Below are 24,539 nucleotides of genomic sequence, written 5' to 3' on the forward strand. Positions count from 1 at the left end.
AGTCGATACCTTGATGGGTCAGATTTGTCCCTGTAGGACCTACACAGTATTAGGCAGGTGGTCTTAATGTATTTTTAACATTAAGACCAACAAAGCAACCAATAGAAGACACATGGAGACTCAAGCACTTTTAAAACATGAACATCTTTCCATTTATTGTGCTTTTATGACAAGTTACATATAAAACAGTTTAACGGTAAAGTGTTTGGTGCTCTGCCCTCACCAGCTCATTATCTATCTGACTGTTGTGTTTTCTTTTATCTGTGTCTGATAGACAATCATCTTTGTACATAGAGGAGGTAGGGTTTCAAAGTTGAAGTGAGGCTGAAGGAGGTGAGGTTCAGAGTGGAGGTGAATTTAAAGGAGGAGGGGGTGGGTTTTTAGAAAGAGGTGAGGTTAAGAGAGGAGTTGACTGTTAAGGAGAAATTTAGATAAAGGTAGGAGGTGATGTTTAGGAAGAAGGTGAGGTTTAAAAGGAGGTGAAGGTTTAGATATAGGTAGAAAGTAATGTTAAGGGACAAGTTTGGGTTTTGAGTATTTGAGGTTGGAGGTGAGGTTTAAAAAAGAGGTTAAGGTTTAGATGGAATTAAGATATAGGTAGGAAGTGAGATTTGAGGAGGAGTTGGAAAAAGGAGGTGGGATTTAGAAGGAGGTTTAAAGAGTGAGGCTTACAAAGGAGCTGAGATTTAAGTTGAGTTGAGTTTAAAGGGGTTGAAGGTTGAGGGGAGTGTAGATATAGGAATAAAGTGAGGTTTAGGGAGAGAGTGAGATTTAAAATGAGTTTAGATAAAGGTAGGAAGTAAGGTTAAGGGACAAGGTGGGGTTAAGGGAGGATTTGAGGTTTGGAAAGGAGGTGAAGTTTTATGGAGAGGGTGAAGGTTTATATACAGGTAGAAGGTGAGGTTTTGGGGGAGTTTAGATATAATAAGGAAGTAAGTGAGTTTAAGGAGGAGGTGAGGTTTCAGGGGAAATGTTAGGTATAGGGAGTAAGTGAGCTTTAGGGAGGAAATGGGATGCTTAAGGAGTAGGTGGGTGTTTAACAAGGCTTACGAAGAAGCTGAGATTAAAGGAGGTAATGAGGTTTAGGGGGAGTATAGATAAAGGAAAGAAATAAGAATAAGGGACAGTGTGGTTAAGGGAGGATTTGAGGTTTGGAAAAGAGGGTGAGATTAACAAAGGCAGTGACGGTTTAGATTTCGGTAAAAGGTGAAGTTTAGGGAGAGTTTAGATATAGGAAGGAAGTGAAATAAGTGAGGTTAGGGGGGAGGTTGAGGTTTTAGGAGGAGAGGATGTTTAAGGAGTAGGTAGTGTATTAAAGAATGAGGCTTACGAAGAAGCTGAGATTAAAACAGGTGGTGAGGTTTAGGAAGGAGGTGAAGCTTTAGGGGAAGTTTAGATACAGATAAGAAGTAAGGTGGAGTTAAGGGAGAATTTGAGGTTTGAATAGGAAGTGAGGTATAAGGGGCAGATGATGTTTAGGAAGGAGTTGGAGTGTAAGTAGGAGGCGCCGTTCAGATAATTTTAAGTTTAGGAAGGAGGTGGGGTTTAGGAAGGCGGTGGTGGTTTAGGGAAGAGGGGAGGTTTCCGAAGCGCAGAGAGTGTGTGTGTGTGTGTAAGCTTGAATGATTGGAATGCAGTGTTGTTAGCGGGTTTAACACTCCACTGGCTTTTTGCTTTGATGTGTCAGAGCGGCAGCGAGGACAGAAAAAAAGGAGAAAGTGTGTGTGTTTGTGCGCGGACAAATGCGAGAGAGAGAGAGACAGACAGTAGGCAAAAAAAAAAGTTTTTGTGAGACTTGGTCCTGTTAACAGTCCGTATAAAACAGAAATAAATAATACTGTGTGTGTTTGTGTATGTGAGAGCAGAAAGGCACTTTCAGATAAAAAAGAAAATACAAAATAAGACAGCTACACATTTGCATTGGTCAAGGCTGCTGGAAATACTGTGTGCATCTCATCGTGGAGGTCGTGACTGACATACACACTCGCAGCGTTCATGGTGCTGTAGGTGGATCTCCTCTAGAACCCAGCGTGCCCTCACCTTCTTCCTGTAAAAGTTCTGCCCTGGAGAGAACTTCAGCACCTGTACGTACACACACACAAAACATGAATGTTAAGATGATAATTGTGATGTAATTGTACATGGGTACAGGGTTTAATAGAGTATTTAGTATTGTTTGATACTGAGTGACTGTGTATTGTTGTACTAACATTATGCTGTATTGCAGTGTGTATTAGTTTGTATTTGCATTGTAATGTGCTGAAGTATTTCTTAGTATTAGTTAGTAGTACTTTGGATTATATTGGAGTATATTGGATTATAATGTTTACTATTGTATATAGTATTGTTTAAACATGTATAGTACTAAATTTAGGATATTGTATTGGTTAGTTTATTCTAAGTATTGTACAGTTGGGTAAAACTTTATTGGATGGTCCATTATAGATGTCACATAGATGCTCAACTAACATTCAAATGAATGTCTATTAAGCGTATCTGACCGTATCTGACCGTAAACACCACTGTACACATTAATGTGATTATAATCTGATTCCAATTGTGTGGTCAGTAGAGTTTCTGTATGTTTAGAGAAAAAGGGTCGGCCCAAACAGCAGAATCACATTCCATCAACAACAGAACGAGGAATTCCAAACACACACACACACACACACACACACACACACACACACACACCATTACAGCTACTGACCTAACTCTGGGTGCTTTGAGTAGTTCAGAAATGGTGTGGTTCCTGTAGAGTTAGAATGTGGAGTGTGTTCCCTTATCAGCATTAAACACACACTCTTGCCCTCTTTCTCTTTTTCCCCTCACTCTCTCTCCCTCTCTCTATTTCTTTTTCGTTTATTACAAAACTGTTTTATCTCTCGCCACCCGCTGCACTCCAGAGCCTTTTCTGCCTTTTTTTTCCTTTCTTTTCTCCTCTTTTTTCTTTTCTTCCACTTTATCTTTCACTCACACACCCTCACAGAACCCACCATCCCCTCTCATTTCTCGTTCTCTTGCCACTTCTTTCCCTCTAATACTCCCTCTCTCTCTTTTCCTCCCTCCCTCCCTTCTTACTCTTAACTGTTCTGTAGGTACAAACCGGATTGCAGTTAGAGGAAGCAGCTCATTTATACAGTAATGTTGAATATTTTTCAAGTGAACTGATCAAATTGTCAGAAAAATGAAAAATATAGCACTTTCGATGTTAAGTTTAGGCTCTTTTCTTTATGGTTTTATTAATCATATACCATTCTGACATGCTATTGGTTTATATGATCATCACACCTGCACACCTCCCAGCACACTCCAGGTTAGAGCATCGATGTTAACAAGTTTTCCCCCACCAGTTTCATTGAACCCCTATAATTATTTTAGTTGCAATGGTGTGTGTGTGTGGGTCACCTCGTGCAGTTTGTTGACAGTCTTGGCAGAACCGCAGCTGCAGGAGTTCCAGCTGTCGGTGCCACAGCCACAGTTTCCACCGCAGCGCTGCACCAGCAGACACCGCGGGAAAAACACAGCATTGGTGGCCCTCAGCTCCTCTCGCAGGTTCACTGAGAAGTTCCTTGGTGTGCAGCTGTACTGCTTAACATCATCATACAGACGATCCAGATCCACTGAGAGATAGAGAGGTCAGTGAAAACAAGCTCATTCTACAGGGTTCATCACACAAATTATACTACAGATTCATCAACCCAGATATTTTGGAACATTCTCCGGTTCCGTCTGGTGCTTTAGCATACGTCAAGTGACTGTTTGTGGCGTGTGTTTAGAAAAAGGCTTCTTCTGCATTACTCTCCCATACAGCCTCTCCTTGTGCATCTCGCTGCAGCAAGATGAAGATGTAGGTCTCTGGAGCTGCTCCGTGGGTTGACTATGACTGTTCTCACCATCCTTGTCCTTTGATTATCTGAGATTTTTCTTGGCTGCCACTTCAGATCTTAACTAGAACTGTGTTTCTCACAGTGGAAACTGACAGCTGAAATCTCTGAGATAGCTTTTAGTATCCTTTTCCCAAACCATTATGCTGAACAATCTTTGTTTTCAGGTCATTTGAGAGTTGTTTTGAGGCTTCTATATTGTCCACCTTAACCCTTTCACATAATTGGATGTAGGTCAAGGGTCAATGAGCTTATCAAACTAGTTTTGTGTTCCAATAATTAGTGCTGAATGTATTCAAATAAATAAAACAACAAGGGTGCCCAAATTTATGAACCTGCCTAATTTAGTTTAAAGAGTTATTACACACTTTCTGTAAATCCTATAAACTTAATTTCACTTCTCAAAATTCACTGTGTTCATCTGTAATATGATAGATAGATAGATAGATAGATAGATAGATAGATAGATAGATAGATAGATAGATAGATAGATAGATAGATAGATAGATAGATAGATAGATAGATAGATAGATAGAAAAAAAATCTAAGTTGCACTAAAATCAACTCCACTATTTGGTTGCTGAGAATGTGAATCTTCAATCTTCAAATATCACAACTGGAGCAATGAGGGCAGCGTCATCTACCCATCCAGAATCAGCAAAGACCGTTGTGCTCTCTCAGACTCCATCTGCTGATGGAGATGCTCACTCAATGTTGCCTTGAGCCGACACTCGAGCACCTGAAGCTGGGGTAATAAGTTGATTGATAATGATAGTTAAGCTCTAGTCATGAGTTGATACTCTAGCCACTAGTTAACACTAGTTAATCATGAGTTTCTGAGATGCTCAAGTCACAAGTTACCACTCTACCCACATGAGTTGCTGAGACACCCTAGCCACATGTTACCATTAGTTCCTAAGATGCTCTAGCCAGGAGTTAACACTGTAATCATGAGTTGAGGCTCTAGCCAGGAGGTAACACTGTAACGATGCTCTAGCCAGGAGGTAACACTCTAGTTATGAGTTCATGTTCTAGCCACACATAACCACACTACCCAAGCGTTGTGGGAATGCTCTAGTCATGAGTTGGTGAGATTCTCTAGCCACTAGTTCATGAGTTAATGCTTTCTGGTTTGTTGTATTTTTGTGTGTGTATGACAAACACTCACATTTCTGTTTGCGGTCAGTAAAGTAGCTGCGGGGCATGTAGTAGTGAGTGTGAGTGTAGATGCTGTTGAGGTCCTGCTGCCAGGTGCTGGGGTTCAGGTGCTTCAGGACCTCCTCCACTGTACTGAACCCAGAAATTACACTGTCAAGCTCATCCACAGAGAGTGGAGCTTCAGTTACATCCTACAGACGGACAGAGAGAGTTTTACTATCCATACACATCTAGAAAGTTCTATGTAGTTTAAGTGTTATGGTGTAGTGGTGTGTGTGTGTGTTTTTGTGTAGTGTGTCTCTCTTACCAATACAGGTGTCACTGGCTCCCAGTTGGTCAATGATATCAGGGGGACATCATTCTGTGAGAGAAATGGAAACAGAGAGAGAACAAAAGTGAGATAATTTATGTGAGTTATTTAATATTCATTTATTCATTTCAAGTTAAGAGTAAATATTGGTTTGAGCCCTGAGGAAAACAACACTTTAGTCCTAAGCTCCAGCACATAATTTATCTTTGTTATTCAGTGGGTAGTTTCTCAGGCCTGAGTCAATAATTGGCAACTGGCCAGGAAAATATTTCTTTTGAACATATGTTTTATAATAATTTATTTTCTGTGATTGCAGTCTCAGTTGGATAAATAGGAATATTTGACAACTGAAAATATTCAACCTAAAATTAAAGTAGTTTCAATGTTTGGTCGAGTGAGTGAAAGCAGTTGCCTAACTATGACTAGATATTTTAAGCATACTAGTGTTTCCTCTAATATTAGCATTGTTTTCAGCAGTGGTGGCAGTGTTGCACTTTAAAAGCTGTGCACTGTTGTGTACAGAGCCATCAGGGACAGCCTAAAAACTACATGTTTAGTTTATTTTTATGCACTACTCCCATAAATGTAACAAAAGAAAGCATTCAGCACCACTTATTACAGTTGGCATCATTATTCCCACTTTACTATGCTAGCTCTTGAATCATTCAGCTGGAAAACCTGCAGTGAAGGTAATAGTAATATTAGCTGAGCAATCATAGCTAATATTATCTAATTGTTCACCAAAAGAGTGGCTGCGTTTCTCTGTGTAGTTTACCCACATGTGACCCGTGTAGCCCTGCTGAAGTACATTCTTGACTTAAAATGCACTGCATATATAAATGTACTATTAGAGTAGAACTACTAAGATAAATCTATAACTAAAACAGCACTGCTAAGGTAGCTAACTGACATCATGTGTGACTACAACTGGTTTAGTTCAGTAGAGGATTCTTGAGCAAGGAAGAATGACAGGAATTATGGCTCTTACACATGAATATTCACAACATGCAAACGTCTCAAGACTGTGATGCACCCTCCACAGCTCTGCAGTGGACGGTCCCAAGCCAAGGTGGGCGGGGCCATGAATCCTAATTTACAAGTTAACGTAAGTCTGGGGGCTTTTGCTGATTCGCTCATTTTTCTGTCTGGTTTCTTTTACTGGCTAATGCAGGCAGTGGGGGTAAAAGAACAGTTTCATGTGCAGCAGCCTCTAAAACTCAGAGTGACCGAACGCATTTTAAACAGAGCAAGTACTAAATGCTTTCTAGAAAAATCACACCTATAACAAACACACACATTCCTGCTATACACATACACATGACCCTGCTATATAAATCTCACTACACAGCAGTGCAGACAATAGCCAGAGGTCAAAGGTCACACAAGGAGAGCGATAAGCTCATCACTGCGGAAACCAGATCAAACGCAGCCCACTCAACTTCCTTTTCAGGAATGCCGTGGTTCCAGGAAGTCTGGGGGCAGGAGAGCAGGAAACACACACACACACCTGTGCACCCAGCATATAAATCAGCAGGAAAGGAACTCTGCTTACCACATAATATACAGAAACAAAGAGAGAGAATTACAGACAGGTATAGACTATTATCTCTTACAGAAAATTATAGAAAGTTACCAACAGTTGCAGCATTTTAGACAGTTATATTAAGTTACAGAGAGTTATGTCATGACATGATTCTCATTACTATCTTACACCCAACCAACAGTCTATTTTTTGAGCCTTCCAGCTTCCTCGTTTAAATAGCAACAGCGTTTGTGAATATATCTATGCTAATGGCAATCTGCCGAATTCAGAGCGCACCTGGCTCCTAAAAAAATGGCAAGTGACACACTGAATGGTTTATTTCACATTACGACCAAAATGCTCAAAATCTGATTGTGCTTGGATGAGAAGTATAACACTAGAGTGCACTATAGGATCCTGTGGCGTGGCCTAAGCTTTTTTCCTTCATGTATTTTTTTTCCCCTTACATTACTTATACTTTTATACTTTAAGTAGTTTTGAAACTAGTATTTTACACTTTTACTTAAAAAATAAAAAGCGTGATACTTTAAGTTCTACAGAATTATTTAAAACTTTTTCTAAAGTATAAGCCCTGCTATCTATACTTACACCTACAGAGTAATTAATGGAGATATTTTTCACACTTAAACTGTAGAATTATACACACGTTTTGGATTATAGACTGCTATAAACAGTTATAGAAAATATACAAAGTTACAGACAATAAGTCTGTCAAAAGTTACCAGCAGAGAGTAGCAGAGTTTGAATCCTGGTTTTGCCACAAAGTAATCGTCCGACTTGAAAGTGATTCTGATGTTGTTGGTTCTGGACGTTATGGGCCGGGGGGCTTTTCTCCCACACCAGCGACCCCAGATTACTGTGATGGTCTCTGATATGTCCTCCACTTCTACAAAGTCATATCTACACACACACATACACACACACATACATCACAATAATACTATATATATATATATTTTTTTTACACTTCAATACTGGAGATATTGTACTGAAAAGGTGTTCTTTATAATACTGTAACAAAATATTAACTGAACATTCTACATAGGTTCAACATAGTACTGAAGACACACTCTTTATAGTAAATATATAAATTGAATAGGGTTCTATATACAGTATTAAAATGTATTACAGAAAGGTATTTATAGTATTTTGAAAACAGATTAATGGAAAATGGTGTCTGTGCAGGAAATATACAGTACCAGTCAAAGGTTTGGACACGCCCCAAATTTAGTTTTTCAGATTAATACTAAAGTCATCTAAATAATTAAGTGTTAAACAAACCAGAATATGTTTTATATTTTATATTCTTCAAAGTTGCACCTCTTGCGTAGATGCCAGCTTTGCACATCTTGGCTGGAGTTTCTCAGGGGACTGACAAAAAGAAGAATTTCAAGAACTTTGAAAGTATCCTCAACTGCAGACGCAAATACTATCAAAAACGTTATAATGAAACTGGCTCTCATCAGGGCCAGTTTGGTAATGGAAATATAGTTACATAAATGTGATTTTATTGTACAGTAAAATATTAAGTGTAGATAATTCTATATAGTACTGGTATGTACAATATATTATTGATACCAGCTTTATTGGCAAAAAAATAAAGAAACAGCAGAAGAATCAACAATCTGTCGAGCTGAATTCTGCCAGATTAACCTGACAAATAGGTCACTCTGGTCTATCTGTAGGTTTGAGACAGGCTGTGAGCAGCAGCGTGAGTGTGTTCACCTGCAGACGCTGTTCTCAGGCTCCTCCAGGCCAAATTGCCCATCGAACTCCAGCAGGATGCGGGTTTGTGGAGCCGAGAGCAGATTCCAAGATAACAGGAGGTTCCGGGGGTAGGCGTTGGGGTACCGCGGGCTGTGGACCTGTCCTCCTCCCGTAACCATGATGACCTCCTCTTGACGGAACAAGTCTGTGAGGCGATTGGTGTCTGTTAGCCGGGGGGGTGGGGCCACAACTTAGACAGGTTAGTAAGGTCACTCCAGGACACACAGAATCACAGAACAACAGAGCAAAGAGTCTAAAAAACATAGTCTGTCAGAAAGAGTGTGTGGATCATATAAACATTATAGAGCAGGGGTATTTAATTAGAATTCAGTTCGGTCCAGTTCGAGAAAATTTCGCCAGGCCAAGGTCTGGACCGTCTGCATTTTTAATTTGCGTTATGATTCAGTATACTGTATACTAAAGAAGCCTAGTACTTCTGTGTTTTATGTCATAAACAACTGAAAAACAAAACAAATTACACATATTAGTATTTTTCAGCAATATGAATTGTTTTAAATAGGCCTGTCACAATAATTACATTATCAACCTACCATAATATAAATGGAAACACCCTGAACTTATCGAGTCTAATAATGTGAATCTCTATGTTCACTTTGTTTCCACATGCTATATTTATTGTATTTAATTTATTTATATTAGATTTGCGCCTGCCTGTCATGATAATTACATGAATGACAAATCATACAATATATGGAGAAATGTTTGCTGAACTTGGCCAAAATATCGGCTTTTTTTTAAAACAGTAGTTTTATTTTATTTAATATTATTACTGTATCAGACTTTATAATGTTTTGGGTAAAACTGATTAGGGGAAGTTGCCAATGCTTTTTGTCCCCTGGGGGTTGCCTTAGTTTTGAGGTAGGGTTGTTTTGGGAGTAGAGAGAGCGTGCCTGCGAGCGAGGGAGTTTTTTTTTCTTGCTGAGGAGTTCTGATCAGATGGAATTAAGTGGAATATTTTGCACTATTGTCTCGGTTGTTTCTCTTTAATTCCTCTAAGTAACACTAGTACTAGTATGTTTACTGCGCTGCAAAGCATGTAAACCATAAAGACAAGGAACGTTCCGCCGCTTTAAATTAACTCTGTCAGAATTAAATCCTTCTCAGTAGTTTATCGGTTTGGGTCCGAATTGGACAATGTCTGGGTCCGGACAGCGGTCCGCCTATTAGTGACCCCTGTTCTAGAGCTTTATACCGCACTGCTATGCTTCTGTAATGTTTAACATTTGTGTGAATCATGTGAACAGTATAGAGCATTATAGTTTGCCCCCTATGCCTCCTGTAGTGTATTACAGTCTGACAGAATAAAAATAAACGTGATCATACGATCATTATAGAGCATTATAGCACCTCCCGGTATATTCCCCAAGTACACAATGCAGTCTTTCACTGGCACACTAATCCTCCTCAAAATGATGATTCAGTATTAAACCACTCCGCGCGCGCACACACAAACACTTGAACAGTCTCTTTGAAGTGAGAGTTGGTGTCAGCTGGGTTGAGCACCACTTCTGGATATTTAGCCTCTTGTTCACATCACACACACATCTACAGCCACTGTTTGTGAGTGTGTGTATGTGTTTGTGTATTGGTGTTTGGTCCACTCAGTACCCAGCTACCAAAGCATCACCATGCCAACTGGTGATACCTAATGAGAGATAGAAACACAATGACCTAAATATCTAGTTTGCATACTGATAAATAATTTAAAGACCTTTTTTACTGATCTATAGGTTAGCAGTCAACTGTGCAGCTTGATTTAAGGTGTCGTGTGTGTTTGATATCATGCTTTGACGGATTGGTATTTTAACAGTGCAGCTACCAGGACATGTCCAGGTTTAACAGCATTGTAGGCTCCTGAAATACAAATTGACAAAACTAACAAAAATCAATCTAATCAACTTACAAACCGTTAATAAAAACATCTATCCATCCATCCATCCATCCATCCATCTATTATATCAGTGGCATACAATGACAATCAGCAAATGACCATAATATTGTTTATTGCAATTATTTTACTGACAATTTATCATGCACACCAAGATCCTTACTGTGACAAGCCCAGAGGTCAGCGTTTTTAATGGCAAATTAGTTTACTATAAGCAAACCGTACACAAGTGTGTCCTTGACCTTTTAACACTTCTGTGAGTGACGGAATGACAGCTGCGATCTATATCTGTCTAATTTACACCCTTATCACTCCCTTATCACACACCCAGCTTTGCAACTTCTCTATATTCTTTAAATATAAACACACACACACAGACACTTAACTGTTTTGAAAACTCAAACACACTCGACAGCCTGCGATTCACACTTTCCCTTTTTTCACCTTCTTTAACACTGTTCACACAATCACAAACACACACACTCTCACTTACACACGTGCACTCACACACACTTTGTGCTCTGTTTAAGAAAAACTGGAGGACTCTATGACCTTTATCTTGTACATCTAATAACAATAACGTGTATATATTACATACAGGTTAGAAGGAGAAACAGCAGGAACACAGCTAACAGAAGCTCTTTATAGACCGAACAGAAGCACAACCACATGTAACAGGAACACAGCCAATAGAAGCACAGGTAACAGGAGCACAGCTTACAGAAGCTCTTTATAGACCTTTTTTGCAGTTGCTGTGTCATCATGTCCGGCTTCAAACAGCAGCCTTATCTGTGCTCCTGTTGCACAGCCAACAGGAGCACAGCTAACTGAGCACAGCTAGCAGGAGGACAGCTAAGAGAAGCTTTTTATAGACCTTTTTTGCAGTTGCTGTGTCGTCACATCTGGCTTTGAACAGCAGTGTCATCTGTGCTCCTGTTGCACAGCCAATAGGAGCACAGCTAATAGAAGCACTGTTAAACAAGAAGGCAGCTAACAGGAGCGCAGCTAACAAAAGCACAGCTAACGTGTGGATGTTCCTCCAGCATGGTCTGAAAGCTGGTGTGTGTTGGGAATACGGATAAGGCCAAAGTTTAATATTTTAGGCCTTTCGCAGCACCGTGGCTGTTTACTGCTGCACAGAGCTCCGTGTGTGATCCTTCCACAGCACTGCCGACCACTGCTGCCGAGCACAGCTACAGCAGCTGCATTCAGACAGAGCAGAATTTTTACACATCAGAGTGTTTCTTTATGATCAGCACATCTCTGCACTACACAATATAAAAATAACGCTTACTAAGATTCCTTCTGTAAACTACTAACTCACACATTTAACTACTCACCAACAAACAGTCCTCAATGATAATCTATATAAACGCTGAATTAATTAATGCTGATGTTGATTTCATCACTTTTAATCACTGTTTTAATATGAACTTCATTTTAAACTAAATCGGACTGACCGCTGGGCTTGAATTCTGGGTCACGCCGGTTTAGTTTTACTCTGGTTGTGTTGATTCCCTGGTTAAAATCACACGTAATAAGCAGAGTTTTTCAGTCTCAAGAGCTTGCTTGTTTGTGTGTGTATGTAAAATTAACATAATAATATGCTTTATATGAATTGATGAGAGGTTGATTGTATACACCCTACATGTGTGTTCATGTTTCAGTGGGTTTGCCCTTTAAGAACAGAACAAAACACTGCTTTCACACTCTCACACACCCTCAAGCACAGATCAGAAATGACGCGACCACACACTCTCACACACACACATTCTTAAACACATACACTCTTAAACACAAAGAGTCTTATACACACACTTAAGGATTCTGGATCTTGGTTGCAGCTTAAGCAATGTAAAGCAGCAGCCTAGTATATACCCCTCTTATATTTTTGGGTCAGTCAGGGTAAATTAAATTAATTTATTATTATTTTTTGCGTTTTTTTTGCATTTAGAATACAGAATGATAGGTCAACAGCAGTTAAAGCCATAGTCCCCCTATAGCCACCAGCCCCACCCTGCTAATGTTCCCCCGTCCACTCAATTCCACTGTGGGCTACATCCTTCCAGAGTCTCTATAGGAGTGTGTTGATTAAACTGAAACCAGCAGCACTACACAGTGCTTTTCTCTCCATATATCTATACCCCCACACAAACACACTATGTCCAATAATTGCACTTACTTTTACATTTATGGAATTATGGAATGACTTACAGTGTTATTCCTATTACAGAGGCCAGTGAAGAGTTAGGAGTCTTGCCCATGGACTCTTATAGTTGTAGAGCAGTATAGTCACCCAGATTAGGAATTGAACCTTATTCTCCACATGATGTGGTAACTCACTAGCATGCAGTGGTGTTATCCTCAGTGCCACCCCAATGCACTCATGTCTCAACGCACTTAAAAAAAAAAGATGCACTGAAAAAGCGCAGACTCTGATCGTCTAGTCGCTATAGAGAAGTCTTGCCAGTAGATTAGAACTCTGGAGCTGATAAACATGAACCTGTAGGTATCAAGTCTAATTCCAGGCGTGGGGTTGAGGGGTACAATATGGAACTGTGCTCTCTGGAATGATGCAGAGTATTTTTTGGGATAAGTTTGGGTGATAATCATCCTGCAACTTGACCAACACACTTAATGCTGAATGTAATCAAATTCTTAACTCCAATGCTTCAAATATAGCAGAAAGCCTTCCCTGGACAGTAGAGACAGTTACTCCAACAAAAGCAGCATAAAGCCTTTATCCATAATTTCAGAAAAAAACAAACAATGAGCTGGTGTACTAATAGTTTTATTCACACATAAATTTCTCTCACTTTTTCTTCCTTTCTCTCTTTCTTGCTCATTCTTTCTCTGTCTCTCTGGCTCTTTCTTCCTTTCTGTCTTTCTCTCTTTATTGCTTTCTTCCTTTCTTTCTCAGTCTTTCTTTCTGTCTTGCTTTCTTCCATTCCCTCCCTCTCTTTTTGTCTCTCTCCCTATGCATCTGTTTCTCTTTCTTCCTTTCTGTCTCTCTTTCTTCCTTTCTGTCTCTCTCTATCTGGGGAGTTGTAGCTGCAGTCTCAGTTGTAGCAGACATTTTGATCAAATATCAGCTCTGTCCCTGAAGATAGTGCGTGTGTGTGTGTGTGTGTGTGTGTGTATATATATATATATGTGTGTGTGTGTGTGTGTGTGTGTGTGTGTGTGCTGCTCTTTGATGACAGACCAGAGATGATATTTTGACAGCCTCCAAATCTCCTCTCTGTTCCAGTGCACTGCTTGCTTACCCCGCTGGGAGTGTGTGTGTGTGTTTGTGTGTGTGGTGTAAGAGAGAAAGAGAGAGAGATTGTGTGTAGTCTCGACTGACCAATACAACTCGAGTCATCATTAGTACAACTTGATTCACCAATACAACTTGAATATTTATCAGTATAACTCGAGTCATCAGTACAATTTGATTCACCAATACAACTTAATTCATCTTCAATACAACTTGATTCATCAGTACAACTCAATAAAAAAACATCGGCTGAAAATATTATGACTTCAATCTACAGCAGATTATCCACACTAATTCAGCCTACAGAAATTGAAGGAGCTGTTAAATGACATGTTGCAGGTAATGTTAGAGGAGATGTGGAGATGATGGAGGAGGAGCAGTAAGACTAGCACTTAGATGAGCCATTGGAAGAGTTGGTAGGAGGAGCTATTGAAGAAGCATTTAGATGATGTACTGGAAAATATGTTGGAGAAGTTGCTGGAGGGGCAGTCAGATAGCAGTTGAAGGAGCAGTTAGAGAAGCTATTGGATGAGTTAAAGAAAATGTTGAAGGAGCAATTAGAGGAACTGTTGGAGAAGCAGTTAAGAAAATATTTGAGGAGATATTGAAGAAGCTGTTTGGAGGAGATTAGGAGATGTTGGAGGAAATAGCAGAGCAGTCAGACTATTGGAGACCATTGGAGATATTAGAGAAGGTGTTAGAAGTGCTGTTGGAGAAGGCGAAGAAGCAGTTTCAAAAGCTGTTAAAGGACACGTTGAAAGAACGGAGGAAATAGAGGAACAAACAGACTAAAAGTTAGCGGGGCTGTTTGTGATGTTAGAGGATCTACTGGAGGAACAGATTGAAGAGCGGCTGGAGGAAGTTAAATGTTGTAACAGCTGACAGATGAAAATTGGATGAGATATTGGAGATGCTGGAGGAGCAATTATTAGAGATGTTAGGATAAATTTGAAGGAGCAATTAGAGATTTTAAGATGTTGGATGAGCAGTTGGAGGATCTATTCGGGGAGTTGTAGATGAGGTTAAAGGGTATTTTGGAAGAGATGTCCGAGAAGACAGAGGAGCAGTCAAACTAGCAGTTGGAACAGTTAGAAGAGCTATTAGCGGATGTTTGAGGAACAGTTAGAAGATCTGTTTGAGGAACATTTAGAAGATCTTTTTGAGAAACAAAAAGAGCTATTGGGGGAGATTTCAGAGCAGTAAGAAGACTGTTTCCAGAGATGGATAAGGTCTAATTAGAAAAGCTCTTTGAGGAACAGTTAGAAGAGCAATGTGAGAAACAGTTAGAAAAGCTTTTGGAGAAGATATTGGAGCTGTAGGGGAAGGAGAAAGGTCTTGCAGGAGCTGACAGATCTTTAATGGAAACAGTGTTTAGTCAGTTTACCAGAGCTTCAGCCGAGATACTCAGCTGTCTGACACTTCAGTGTGTGTGTGTGTGTTTTGGCTGGCCTGCTGGCAGACCAGTGGGTGTGTGAATCTCCAACTGGCTGCACAGAGTGACTCTGCACTTCCAGTCATCTTCTCTCTCTCTCTCTCTCTCTCTCTCTCTCTCTCTCTCTCTCTCTCTCTCCTTCTCTCTTTCTCCTTCTCTCTCTCCCTCTTTCTGCTTCTCTCTCTCCTTCTTTCTCTCTCTCTCCCTCTCTGTATGGCTTTCCCCATCCCACTCTCTTCATTCTGCTGTCTAATCTAAAAATGTCAAGGTTTTTAGCTTAGACAACTCAGCATGCACCACACAGACACACACACACACACACACACACAGAGGGAGAGAGAGATCTGAAGAGGCTGTCATCAGCAGTTTTAGAGAAAGACGTGTGTGTGCGTGAGAAAGAGAGAAAGAGACAGTGATGTCAGCTTATTTTAATGAAGGTTTTGAAATGCTGTTACGGTCCTGCAAACACACACACACACACACAAACACACACAGTCAGGGACACCCTTGTAACACACAGCACACATACACACACACATACTTCTCCTTTTTGTCACCTACATCAGCTGCCTCAGACTGAAGGCCTGAAAATATATATGCTATATATGTTATTATTAATATAAATAATAATTGTATATTAATAATAATAATCAATGCTGGTCAACAGAAAAATAACATGGCAGAATGTGGCATTTACATGTATACATATATACTGTTTTTTGCCACAAGAGGGCATTAAAGTTCTTTCCCCACTGCCCAATGAAAAGGCTGTCATAGGCTATATTTTAGGATAGTGTACCTCTTGGTGAGAGATTGTTAACTGAAAGACATGCTTCTATGACTCACTCTTAAGAGTTGTCAAGACAGCGGGACACATTACTCAACTGAGAGAACAAGGATTGTTATTTCGACAAATTACCTAGCATCTCGGAAGTCCTTCAGACAGCAACCCATGACAATGTTATGGACTGGAACCATCTGAACAATTTATTTGCAATAAAAAAGAGACACATATAATCCTTAAAATATAGCTTAATCTCTTTAACTTTTCATATGATCTTCAGAGTTTGAGTATAGTTGCCTCGGGGTAAGCACTAGCGGCACATTGCTGTGTAGTTACAACATATCTGAGGAGCGGGACAAAGTGATTGATCGACGATAACAAAGCTCAGTTCAAACCCAAATGTCTTGTATAAAGTGTACACTTCACACTTCAATGATTTTGCCAAATAGAGAGTTAGAATAGTGTGGCTATTTAAAGTGTTGAGATGAAAATTGGGACACTTCCCATCATGTATTTTAATTTTAAGAGTTTCATTTAAGAGTCTCTGCATGAACTTTTGTCATATAAAACAGTGATTCTTAGCTTTTATCCACTTTCTGGCTCAAAGCACACCTAATCAACCAATCAGCTCATTAATAAACAGCTCATCAATAATCAACTCATTGATTAGTTCGACAAGGGGCCAGAGAAGTTGTTCTCATTGTACTCATTCTATTGACTCTTAGGCCCAATCCCATTTCTCTTATGTACCCTGAGTGTTACCCTAAAGTTCAGCTGCTTAACTAGTAAACTTTAGGGCTTTATCGTATGTCTTCAGAATGGGGGCAGGTGGTGCATCAGTTAATTATTTTTGTCCATTCCTTAAATCATCTGTGATGGTTATGCCGATATTTAATTTAATTTTTTTCCAGTTCCACCCTAAATACTGCAGCCTCTGCCATCTGTTGCACCATTTAAGGTGGAACCGGAAAGTTAGCTAGCTAGTTGGCTAAAACTGAGACAACTACTACTAGCAATTTTTTCATTGCCTGTTATTAAGAAAATTACCATAAATCACTAAAACTACACATTAAACTATGGTAATATAGTGGTTATGGGGATTTTTAACAAGGGAAATACTCAGATTTGAGGGTATCTTTGGTTGCTTGTGCTGTACCTAACTAGTGATTCTCATCCTCTGTTTTGAGTGTTAAGTGGAAGGACCAAGGAGTGAAATCAGATTGGGCCTACATTAGAATTTAATTTTAGTTGAAAAGTGAAAAGTAGGTTACTACTTTATATTTTAAGTTTAACTAACAATTAGCAGAGAGTTTTTCAATAAAATAAGAGATATAACAAAATATAAAAACATACTTTGAACTGTTTAGTGCAATTCAATATGCAATAAGAAATATGCCTTGTGTTATTAAATATAGAAAAATAGAAAATAACTAAATTTATAGAAAATGTGCTATATTGTGATCTATATCAGGATATAAGGTGGCCTATACAAGGATATGATTTTTGGTCATACAGCACAGCCGTAGTCCCACCCATCCAGCCAACATTGTTTAAACCAAACCCATTTTAAAGACAACAAGACAGAAACAGCTGTTTGATGGTACACGTATCACACAGAGCTGATATTCCTCCCCAGAGTCGCTCCATTAGCACACACTGTCGATGATGGGCATTGATTTTATGATGATGGATCTGTATTCACAGATGATACAGACCTGTCTGGACACACACACATGCTCTATCTCTCTCTCCTACACACACACACACACACACACACACAGAACAGACCAACACAATAGCTTTGCTGTCATCATTCATAACCAGCATCATAGCAGTGTATACCACAGAGACACCACCACCCATTCCATCACAGCTTAATAGCCCCCAACACCACCCAAACACATCCTGAGCTCATTCCATCACACCCTCATACATACACACATGCACACACACACACGTATAGCATCATTATTTCCATATGAAACCTTGAAAAATGCTTTAATGTGTAAGAGTGGACAGATTAATACTGTGGTAGATCCTGGTGTGTGTGTGTGTGTGTGTGTGCGTGCGTGCATTGTGTTCTGGTCAAACTCATAGCCTGAACTTTCAGGACAGGGTCAGTTGCCAGGAGGGGAAGTGTTACACACACATATGGGGATTCCCGTCCTACATGCCTCAGCTCTGATGGGTGGGTGGGGGTCCAGGACAGCCCTGTGACTCATCTCTTCTCAAAATAACACACACACACACACAGCAGTTTGATTAGCAGTGGAGTTTTCGTCAGAACCTCCTGCTGTTAACCTTAGAGCTCCAGAGCACTAATTTTGTATATTTATTTATAGTCTGCAACAAAAGTAGAATTATATCTATAGTCAGGGGCATGACAAGACGCTTATCTCCCAAGACAAGATTTTGAGAATTTGACTGAAACTCACAAAATGCAAAACTGCAGGTGAATGTTTAAATAGTTTGTAAGTAATTATCCTGTAATCGATGTTAATTAATTTTCAAATACAGACCAGTGTGTACGGTCTGAAGCTGTTTTTACCATAAATCAAACAACTTTTCTCCTGTATGATCTTAAATCAGTCTCTTCACATCTTACAATTATTATCAGTACAACATTTTACAACTGTTATTCTGTATTTAACTTGGTTTCTACACAGACCTGGCAACCTATGACTGAATCTCAATGTGTTGCCTGTGTGTGTGTCCTCAATTCCACATCTCTCTGCAGTTTTAACCCGCAAGGTGGGAATGTGTGCATGGAAACACAAGGCTATAAATCTAAACTTGAGAAATTAAGCACAGGTAAAATATCCTAAACTTAACTTAATAAGCACGAGTAAACCCCACATACAGTATTTCAGGTAAAACATGCTAAACTCAGATAACACAGCACACAGGAAAACTTAATAAACTCAGGTCAATGACAACAGATAAAACAACCTAACCACAGGTAAATCAGCACAGGCAAAACATTTGAAACTTAAGCAAATTAACAAAGGTAAAACACCTGACTGTCAGATAAATCAGCACAGGTAAAACAGCCTACTCTCAGGCAAATCAGCACAGGTGAAACACCCTACTCTAAGGTAAATCAGCACAGGCAAAATATCCTAAACTCTGCACACGCAAAAACCTAAGAAACGTAGGAAAATGAGATCAGGTAAAACAACCTAATCACATAAATCAGCACAGGCAAAACATCCTTACCACAGGCAAAACATCCTTAACCCAGGCAAATCAGCACAGGTAAAACACCCTACTCTCAGGCAAATCAGCACAGGTAAATTATCTTAAATTCCACTAAATGAGCACATTTGGCACACACAAAAAAGAAATAAACTTAGGTAAACAAGAACAGGTAAAGCATATTAAAGCCAGGCAAATCTGCACAGGTAAAATGTCATATGTTTACATTAAACATACTACACCTAGAAAACAGAGCACAGGTAAAGCCCAGTTAAAACAACACAGAAAATACACTGTAAACCCAGGTAAATCAGCACAGGTAAAACATCATATGTTCACATTAAACAACACACATGAACATACTTAACCCAGAAAACAGAGCACAGGTAAATCCCAGTTACAACAAATACATAAAACACAGTAAACCCAGGCAAATCAGCACAGGTAAAACCTTATTAAACAGAAGTAAAGCAGCATGGGCAGAACACAGGTAAAAATCTGAAATTAGTACAACACCCCTAAGCAACTAAAAGTAAAATTACAACACACACCTCTGGAAGCAGATGTCAGTCACCTGTCAGACGGTCCTGTGCTGATGTCCTGACACAAGGCCAGTCTGACATGCGTGCGCACACACGCACACACACAGCTGTCAGTCAGGATTAGTTAGAGGAGGTATTCTGCTGCATTAGCAGAGCCACGCATGACCGCTCTCCTGTCCACACCTGATGGACTTTTACCTTCTCCTTCATTTGAAACCATATCTGGACAAATATTAGCAGCTGCTCCACTTACATTTTCACCAGCTGACTTATTATTATAAAGAAGCAGCTGACCTGTCAGCATTTACTGTACTTACACGCTTATATATTACTGTTCAGTTTCCATATATAGATACAATCCATAGACACAGGTCAACCAACACATGCTGTAATACAATACACTAAGCATGGGGGTGCTTTATGATGCTCTATAATGTATATAAGATCCGCACATCACTGTATACTCACACAATTAATAATAAATATTCATTCTGAAAGATTATGACAAACTGTAATACGCTACAGAAAGCATAGGGGGCGCTCTATTATGCTTTACAATGTTTATATGATGTACATATTCCCTCTGACAGACTGTAATGCACTACAGAAAGAATAGGGAGCACACTCCAATGCTTAATAATGTTTATATGATGCACATATTTATTCTGACAGACTGTAATACATTTCGTTAGTATTGTCATTAGCATGTCGATGTGCGAAATGTCTGCATTAAGTTCTAACCAGCTTTGCTAATGTGGTAGTAACTAGCATATTATATTTAGCATATAATAATGATGCTAGTTATGGATCTAACAGTGATCAGGAGACAGTTTTAGGGTTCCAGTGAAGTGAACGTCGGTAACACTTTATAATACTGTTCCATAGTTAATAGGTAACTAAGCAGGAACTAAGCAGTAACTAATTAATAGTGCTGCATTAACACCTAAATATTTTCTATTAACTACCAGGGAGTACTGAATAATTACTCAGTAGATAGTACTGAACTAATGATTATAGTAGTTCACTATTAACTTCACAATAATTACTGAGACTTACATATCTCCCAGAGAACTACTTACTAATGATGTCTTCTTTATAATAACTATTCATTAATTACTGCTCAAATCAACATTAATTACTGAAAACCCTTACATCCCACCTGGGGAACTATAGATCTAAATCAAGCATATTTGAGTTAAATGCATAATAATTGAAGGCATATTTGAATTAAGCAAGTGACACCATTTGTAGTAGTGGTAACCTTAATTACCTTATTATCCTCAGTTCCTTCCAAATATTAGCAACATATAGTAAAATACTTCAGTGTGTATTACTCTGCTTAACCATCATTTTTGGAAGAAAAAAACAACATTATAACGTAATATTATTGCATAGAAGACATTGATGAAAGTTCTCCAGAAGGCATCTAAGACTCTAAGAATGACTGGAAGACTGTAATAATGTAACAATCATTGCTTTAATACTAGGTGTCAGCCTTATAAAAGTGCATCTTCACCCTTTGCAGTCTCACAGAGAATTATTTAACTGCGCACTATTAGGGTAATTACGGTAATTTCACAGCGGACGCAGCTCTCCAGGTCCTTCGTGTAAATTCTCTGCTGTGCTGCTGCTGCTGCTGGAAGAGGATTAAGAGCGACTCTGCTGCTTTCATATTTCTGTATTTGATTGAAAATAAACTAGTAATCAAGATATTGAGATCTTTTCCAGCTTGTTTTACCCCCGGATCAGAGGAGGACTCTTTGTGGGTTGTTAACCAGCTTTAGGATGTGTGTTAGCTAGCTAAGTTAGCTAGGTTATGTGTGTGTTAGTTAACTGGCTAAGTTAACTAGGTTATGTGTGTGTTAGTTAGCTAGGTTATGTGTGTTCGTTTGCTAGCTAAGTTAACTTTTATGTGTGGGTTAGTTAGCTAGGTTATATGTGTGTTAGCAAGTTAAATGTGTGTGTGTTAGTTAGCTAGGTTAAATGTGTGTAAGTTAGCAAGCTAAGTTAGCTAGGGGAAATGTGTGTGCGTTAGTTAGGTTAATTGTGTTAACTAGGTTAAATGTGTGTGTGTTAGTTAGCTAGGTTAAATGTGTGGTATTATTATTATTGTTATTATTATTATTATTATTATTATTAATGTATATTTCCCTTTATAATACTGTGACATGATCTGCAGTAACTCCTAAAGAAGAACACAGTAACTCCTCAGTAATTAGTAATTAGTTACCATGTTTCTCACTTTATAATACTGTGGTATGATTTGCAGTAACTCCTAAAGAAGAACACAGTAACTCCTCAGTAATTAGTAATTAGTTACCATTTTTCTCACTTTATAATACTGTGGTATGATTTACAGTAACTCCTAAAGAAGAACACAGTAACTCCTCAGTAATTAGTAATTAGTTACCATGTTTCTCACTTTATAATACTGTGGTATGATCTACAGTAACTCCTAAAGAAGAACACAGTAACTGCTCAGTCATTAGTAATGGGTTACCATGTGCTGCTGTTAACTCCCGAAAAAAGAAGACAGGGACCCCTTATTAATTATCTATGAAGAACACAGGGATACCTAGTTCGTTATCTAACACAAATATTTATTCATTTAAACATGATTTCCCCCAGAATAAGGATGTTGGACACAGCCTAGAGTAAAGCTGTATGTGAGCCATCACTTCTACTGAGCACATCTCCAGGAGGACTGAAGAAGAGCACAGGTTTAGAATAAACACCTGTAACACACTGACAGAATATTACAAAAATGGGGGTTAAGCAGACTACTGCACATTTCAGTGTGTCTAACATTTGGAAGATATTGAGCATACTAAGGTAAGTAAGGTTAATATATGATAAGTGGTGTCACTGACTTTAATATCACCACTGATAGAATAACCTGCAGCAGCGGATAAACACACTGATAGAGGCTAGCGGTCCGGCGCTGTGGAATTACCGTAATTACCCTAATAATGGGCACTAAAAGTCTGTGACACTGCAAGGCTAAAGATGAACGTTTATAAGGTTGGTGCTGAAAATTAAAGCAGTGACCATTAAAACAAAATTGAGTACAGTCAGTCTTAGAGTCTTCTGGAGAACATAAATAATGTCTACTATGTAATAATATTACGTTATTTTTTTATTATTTTTTTTCTTTTAAAAATGGGGTTTAAGCAGATTACGACACACTGTAGTATTTTACTATATGTTGCTAATATTTGGAAGATAATGATGATAATAAGGTAATTAAGGTTACTACTACTACAAATGGTGTCACTCAAATATGCCTTTAATATCACCACTGATAGAATAATTGTTTGTGTAGACTGATTTAGATCTATAGTTCCCCAGGTGGGATGTAAGGGTTTTCAGTAGTTAATGTTGATTTGAGCAGTAATTAATAAGTAGTTATTATAAAGAAGACATCATTAGTAAGTAGTTCTCTGGGAGATATGTAAGTCTCAGTAATTATTGTGAAGTTAATAGTGAACTACTATAATCATTAGTTCAGTACTATCTACTGAGTAATTATTCAGTACTCCCTGGTAGTTAATAGAAAATATTTAGGTTTTAATGCAGCACTATTAATTAGTTACTGCTTAGTTCCTGCTTAGTTACCTATTAACTATGGAACAGTATTATAAAGTGTTACCTGAACGTCTTTAGAAGAAGGAAACTGCAGCAGTGTGATACAGCCACAGGAGGAGATTAGAGCTCAAACTTGCCCAAACACAGACCCAGAGAAACGCTGACATGACCTCGCTTCAGAATGTGACAGCTCTCTCTCTCTCTCTCTCTCTCTCTGTCTTACACACACACAGACACACACACACACAAACACACACAGAGTCTTACAAACTGCAGCCTAAAACATTTACACTCATTTCCACAACCCCTTTAAAAAGAACCCATAAAACACAAGAGCAGGCCTTGATTTAGAGCCCCACATAACTTAAGGAGCAACCATAAACGACTGATTTTATCTTCAAACGTTTTTGTGTGCGTGATCATGGTTGCCTTTCTCCAATAAATACCACCAACCTGATTGCAAGAGCGCTAAGGGACCTATTTTAGCGATCTGTAACCTGGACACACCTCATTTCCAGACCACCACACTCATCGGCGTACGTATATGCGTAAGGCACAAGGCGTAGAGAAAGACAGGGTGTTCACAGGGTGTAAGGTAGCAATGAGTGTTTTAGCTTGAATGCTAACAAAAATGCTTGCATTGTCATTTGGAAAATATGGATTAAGCTCTCTTAGCTCTCAGAGCACAATAATGCAAGCTAATACAACATTAGCGTACCCTGCTAAAATACTTGGTAATGCTGGCTAACCAGTTTAGCACTTGCCAGTATAGGGTATGTGCTTTTTTGAGTGTTTATTAGCTGCTCTACGAGCATGACAGATTGTACCTGATTGTTCAGAATGTTGAACTTGGTCAGAACTTTAGCTCTAGTCAGTCTGAATGTTGGCCCTGGTTGGTCATAGGGTAAGCAATAACTGCTCAGAAGGTTGGATCTGATGGATCAGAATGTCGAAACAGATTGTTCAGAATGTTGGCACTACTTAGTCAGAATGTTGAACTTGATTGGTTAGAAGCTCTGCCCTGTGCAGAGTTATGGTAAGAATGTAGAAACTGATTGGTCAGACCATTTGCACAGATAAGTCCGAATGTTTGACCTGAATAGTCAGAAAGATGACCGTATTTGATATGAATGCTTGAAAGGTTTGTCCAGAATGCTAGCACTAACTA

The 24,539-nt window shown here is 39.0% G+C and overlaps 1 protein-coding gene across 2 annotated transcripts in view; it reads right to left on the reverse strand.

Annotated features, from left to right (window-relative positions):
• Nucleotides 1-125: 125 nt before the first annotated feature.
• Nucleotides 126-24,539, reverse strand: part of pdgfd (platelet derived growth factor d) — a 25,635-nt gene continuing 1,221 nt past the window's right edge. Inside the window, exons 2-7 of one of the 2 annotated variants that reach the window (XM_007248597.4) lie at nucleotides 8,624-8,828; nucleotides 7,621-7,798; nucleotides 5,353-5,406; nucleotides 5,056-5,236; nucleotides 3,409-3,623; nucleotides 126-2,082 (exon numbers count right to left, since the gene is read on the reverse strand). In XM_007248597.4, the coding sequence (XP_007248659.1) occupies nucleotides 1,954-2,082; nucleotides 3,409-3,623; nucleotides 5,056-5,236; nucleotides 5,353-5,406; nucleotides 7,621-7,798; nucleotides 8,624-8,828 (962 nt within the window). In that variant the 3' untranslated portion in view covers nucleotides 126-1,953. The remainder of the gene's footprint in view (nucleotides 2,083-3,408; nucleotides 3,624-5,055; nucleotides 5,237-5,352; nucleotides 5,407-7,620; nucleotides 7,799-8,623; nucleotides 8,829-24,539) is intronic. The other variant, XM_007248598.4, reaches the window with a different exon arrangement.

This window comes from Astyanax mexicanus, chromosome 18, assembly GCF_023375975.1.
Source record: "Astyanax mexicanus isolate ESR-SI-001 chromosome 18, AstMex3_surface, whole genome shotgun sequence".
Taxonomy (NCBI): Eukaryota; Metazoa; Chordata; class Actinopteri; order Characiformes; family Acestrorhamphidae; genus Astyanax; species Astyanax mexicanus.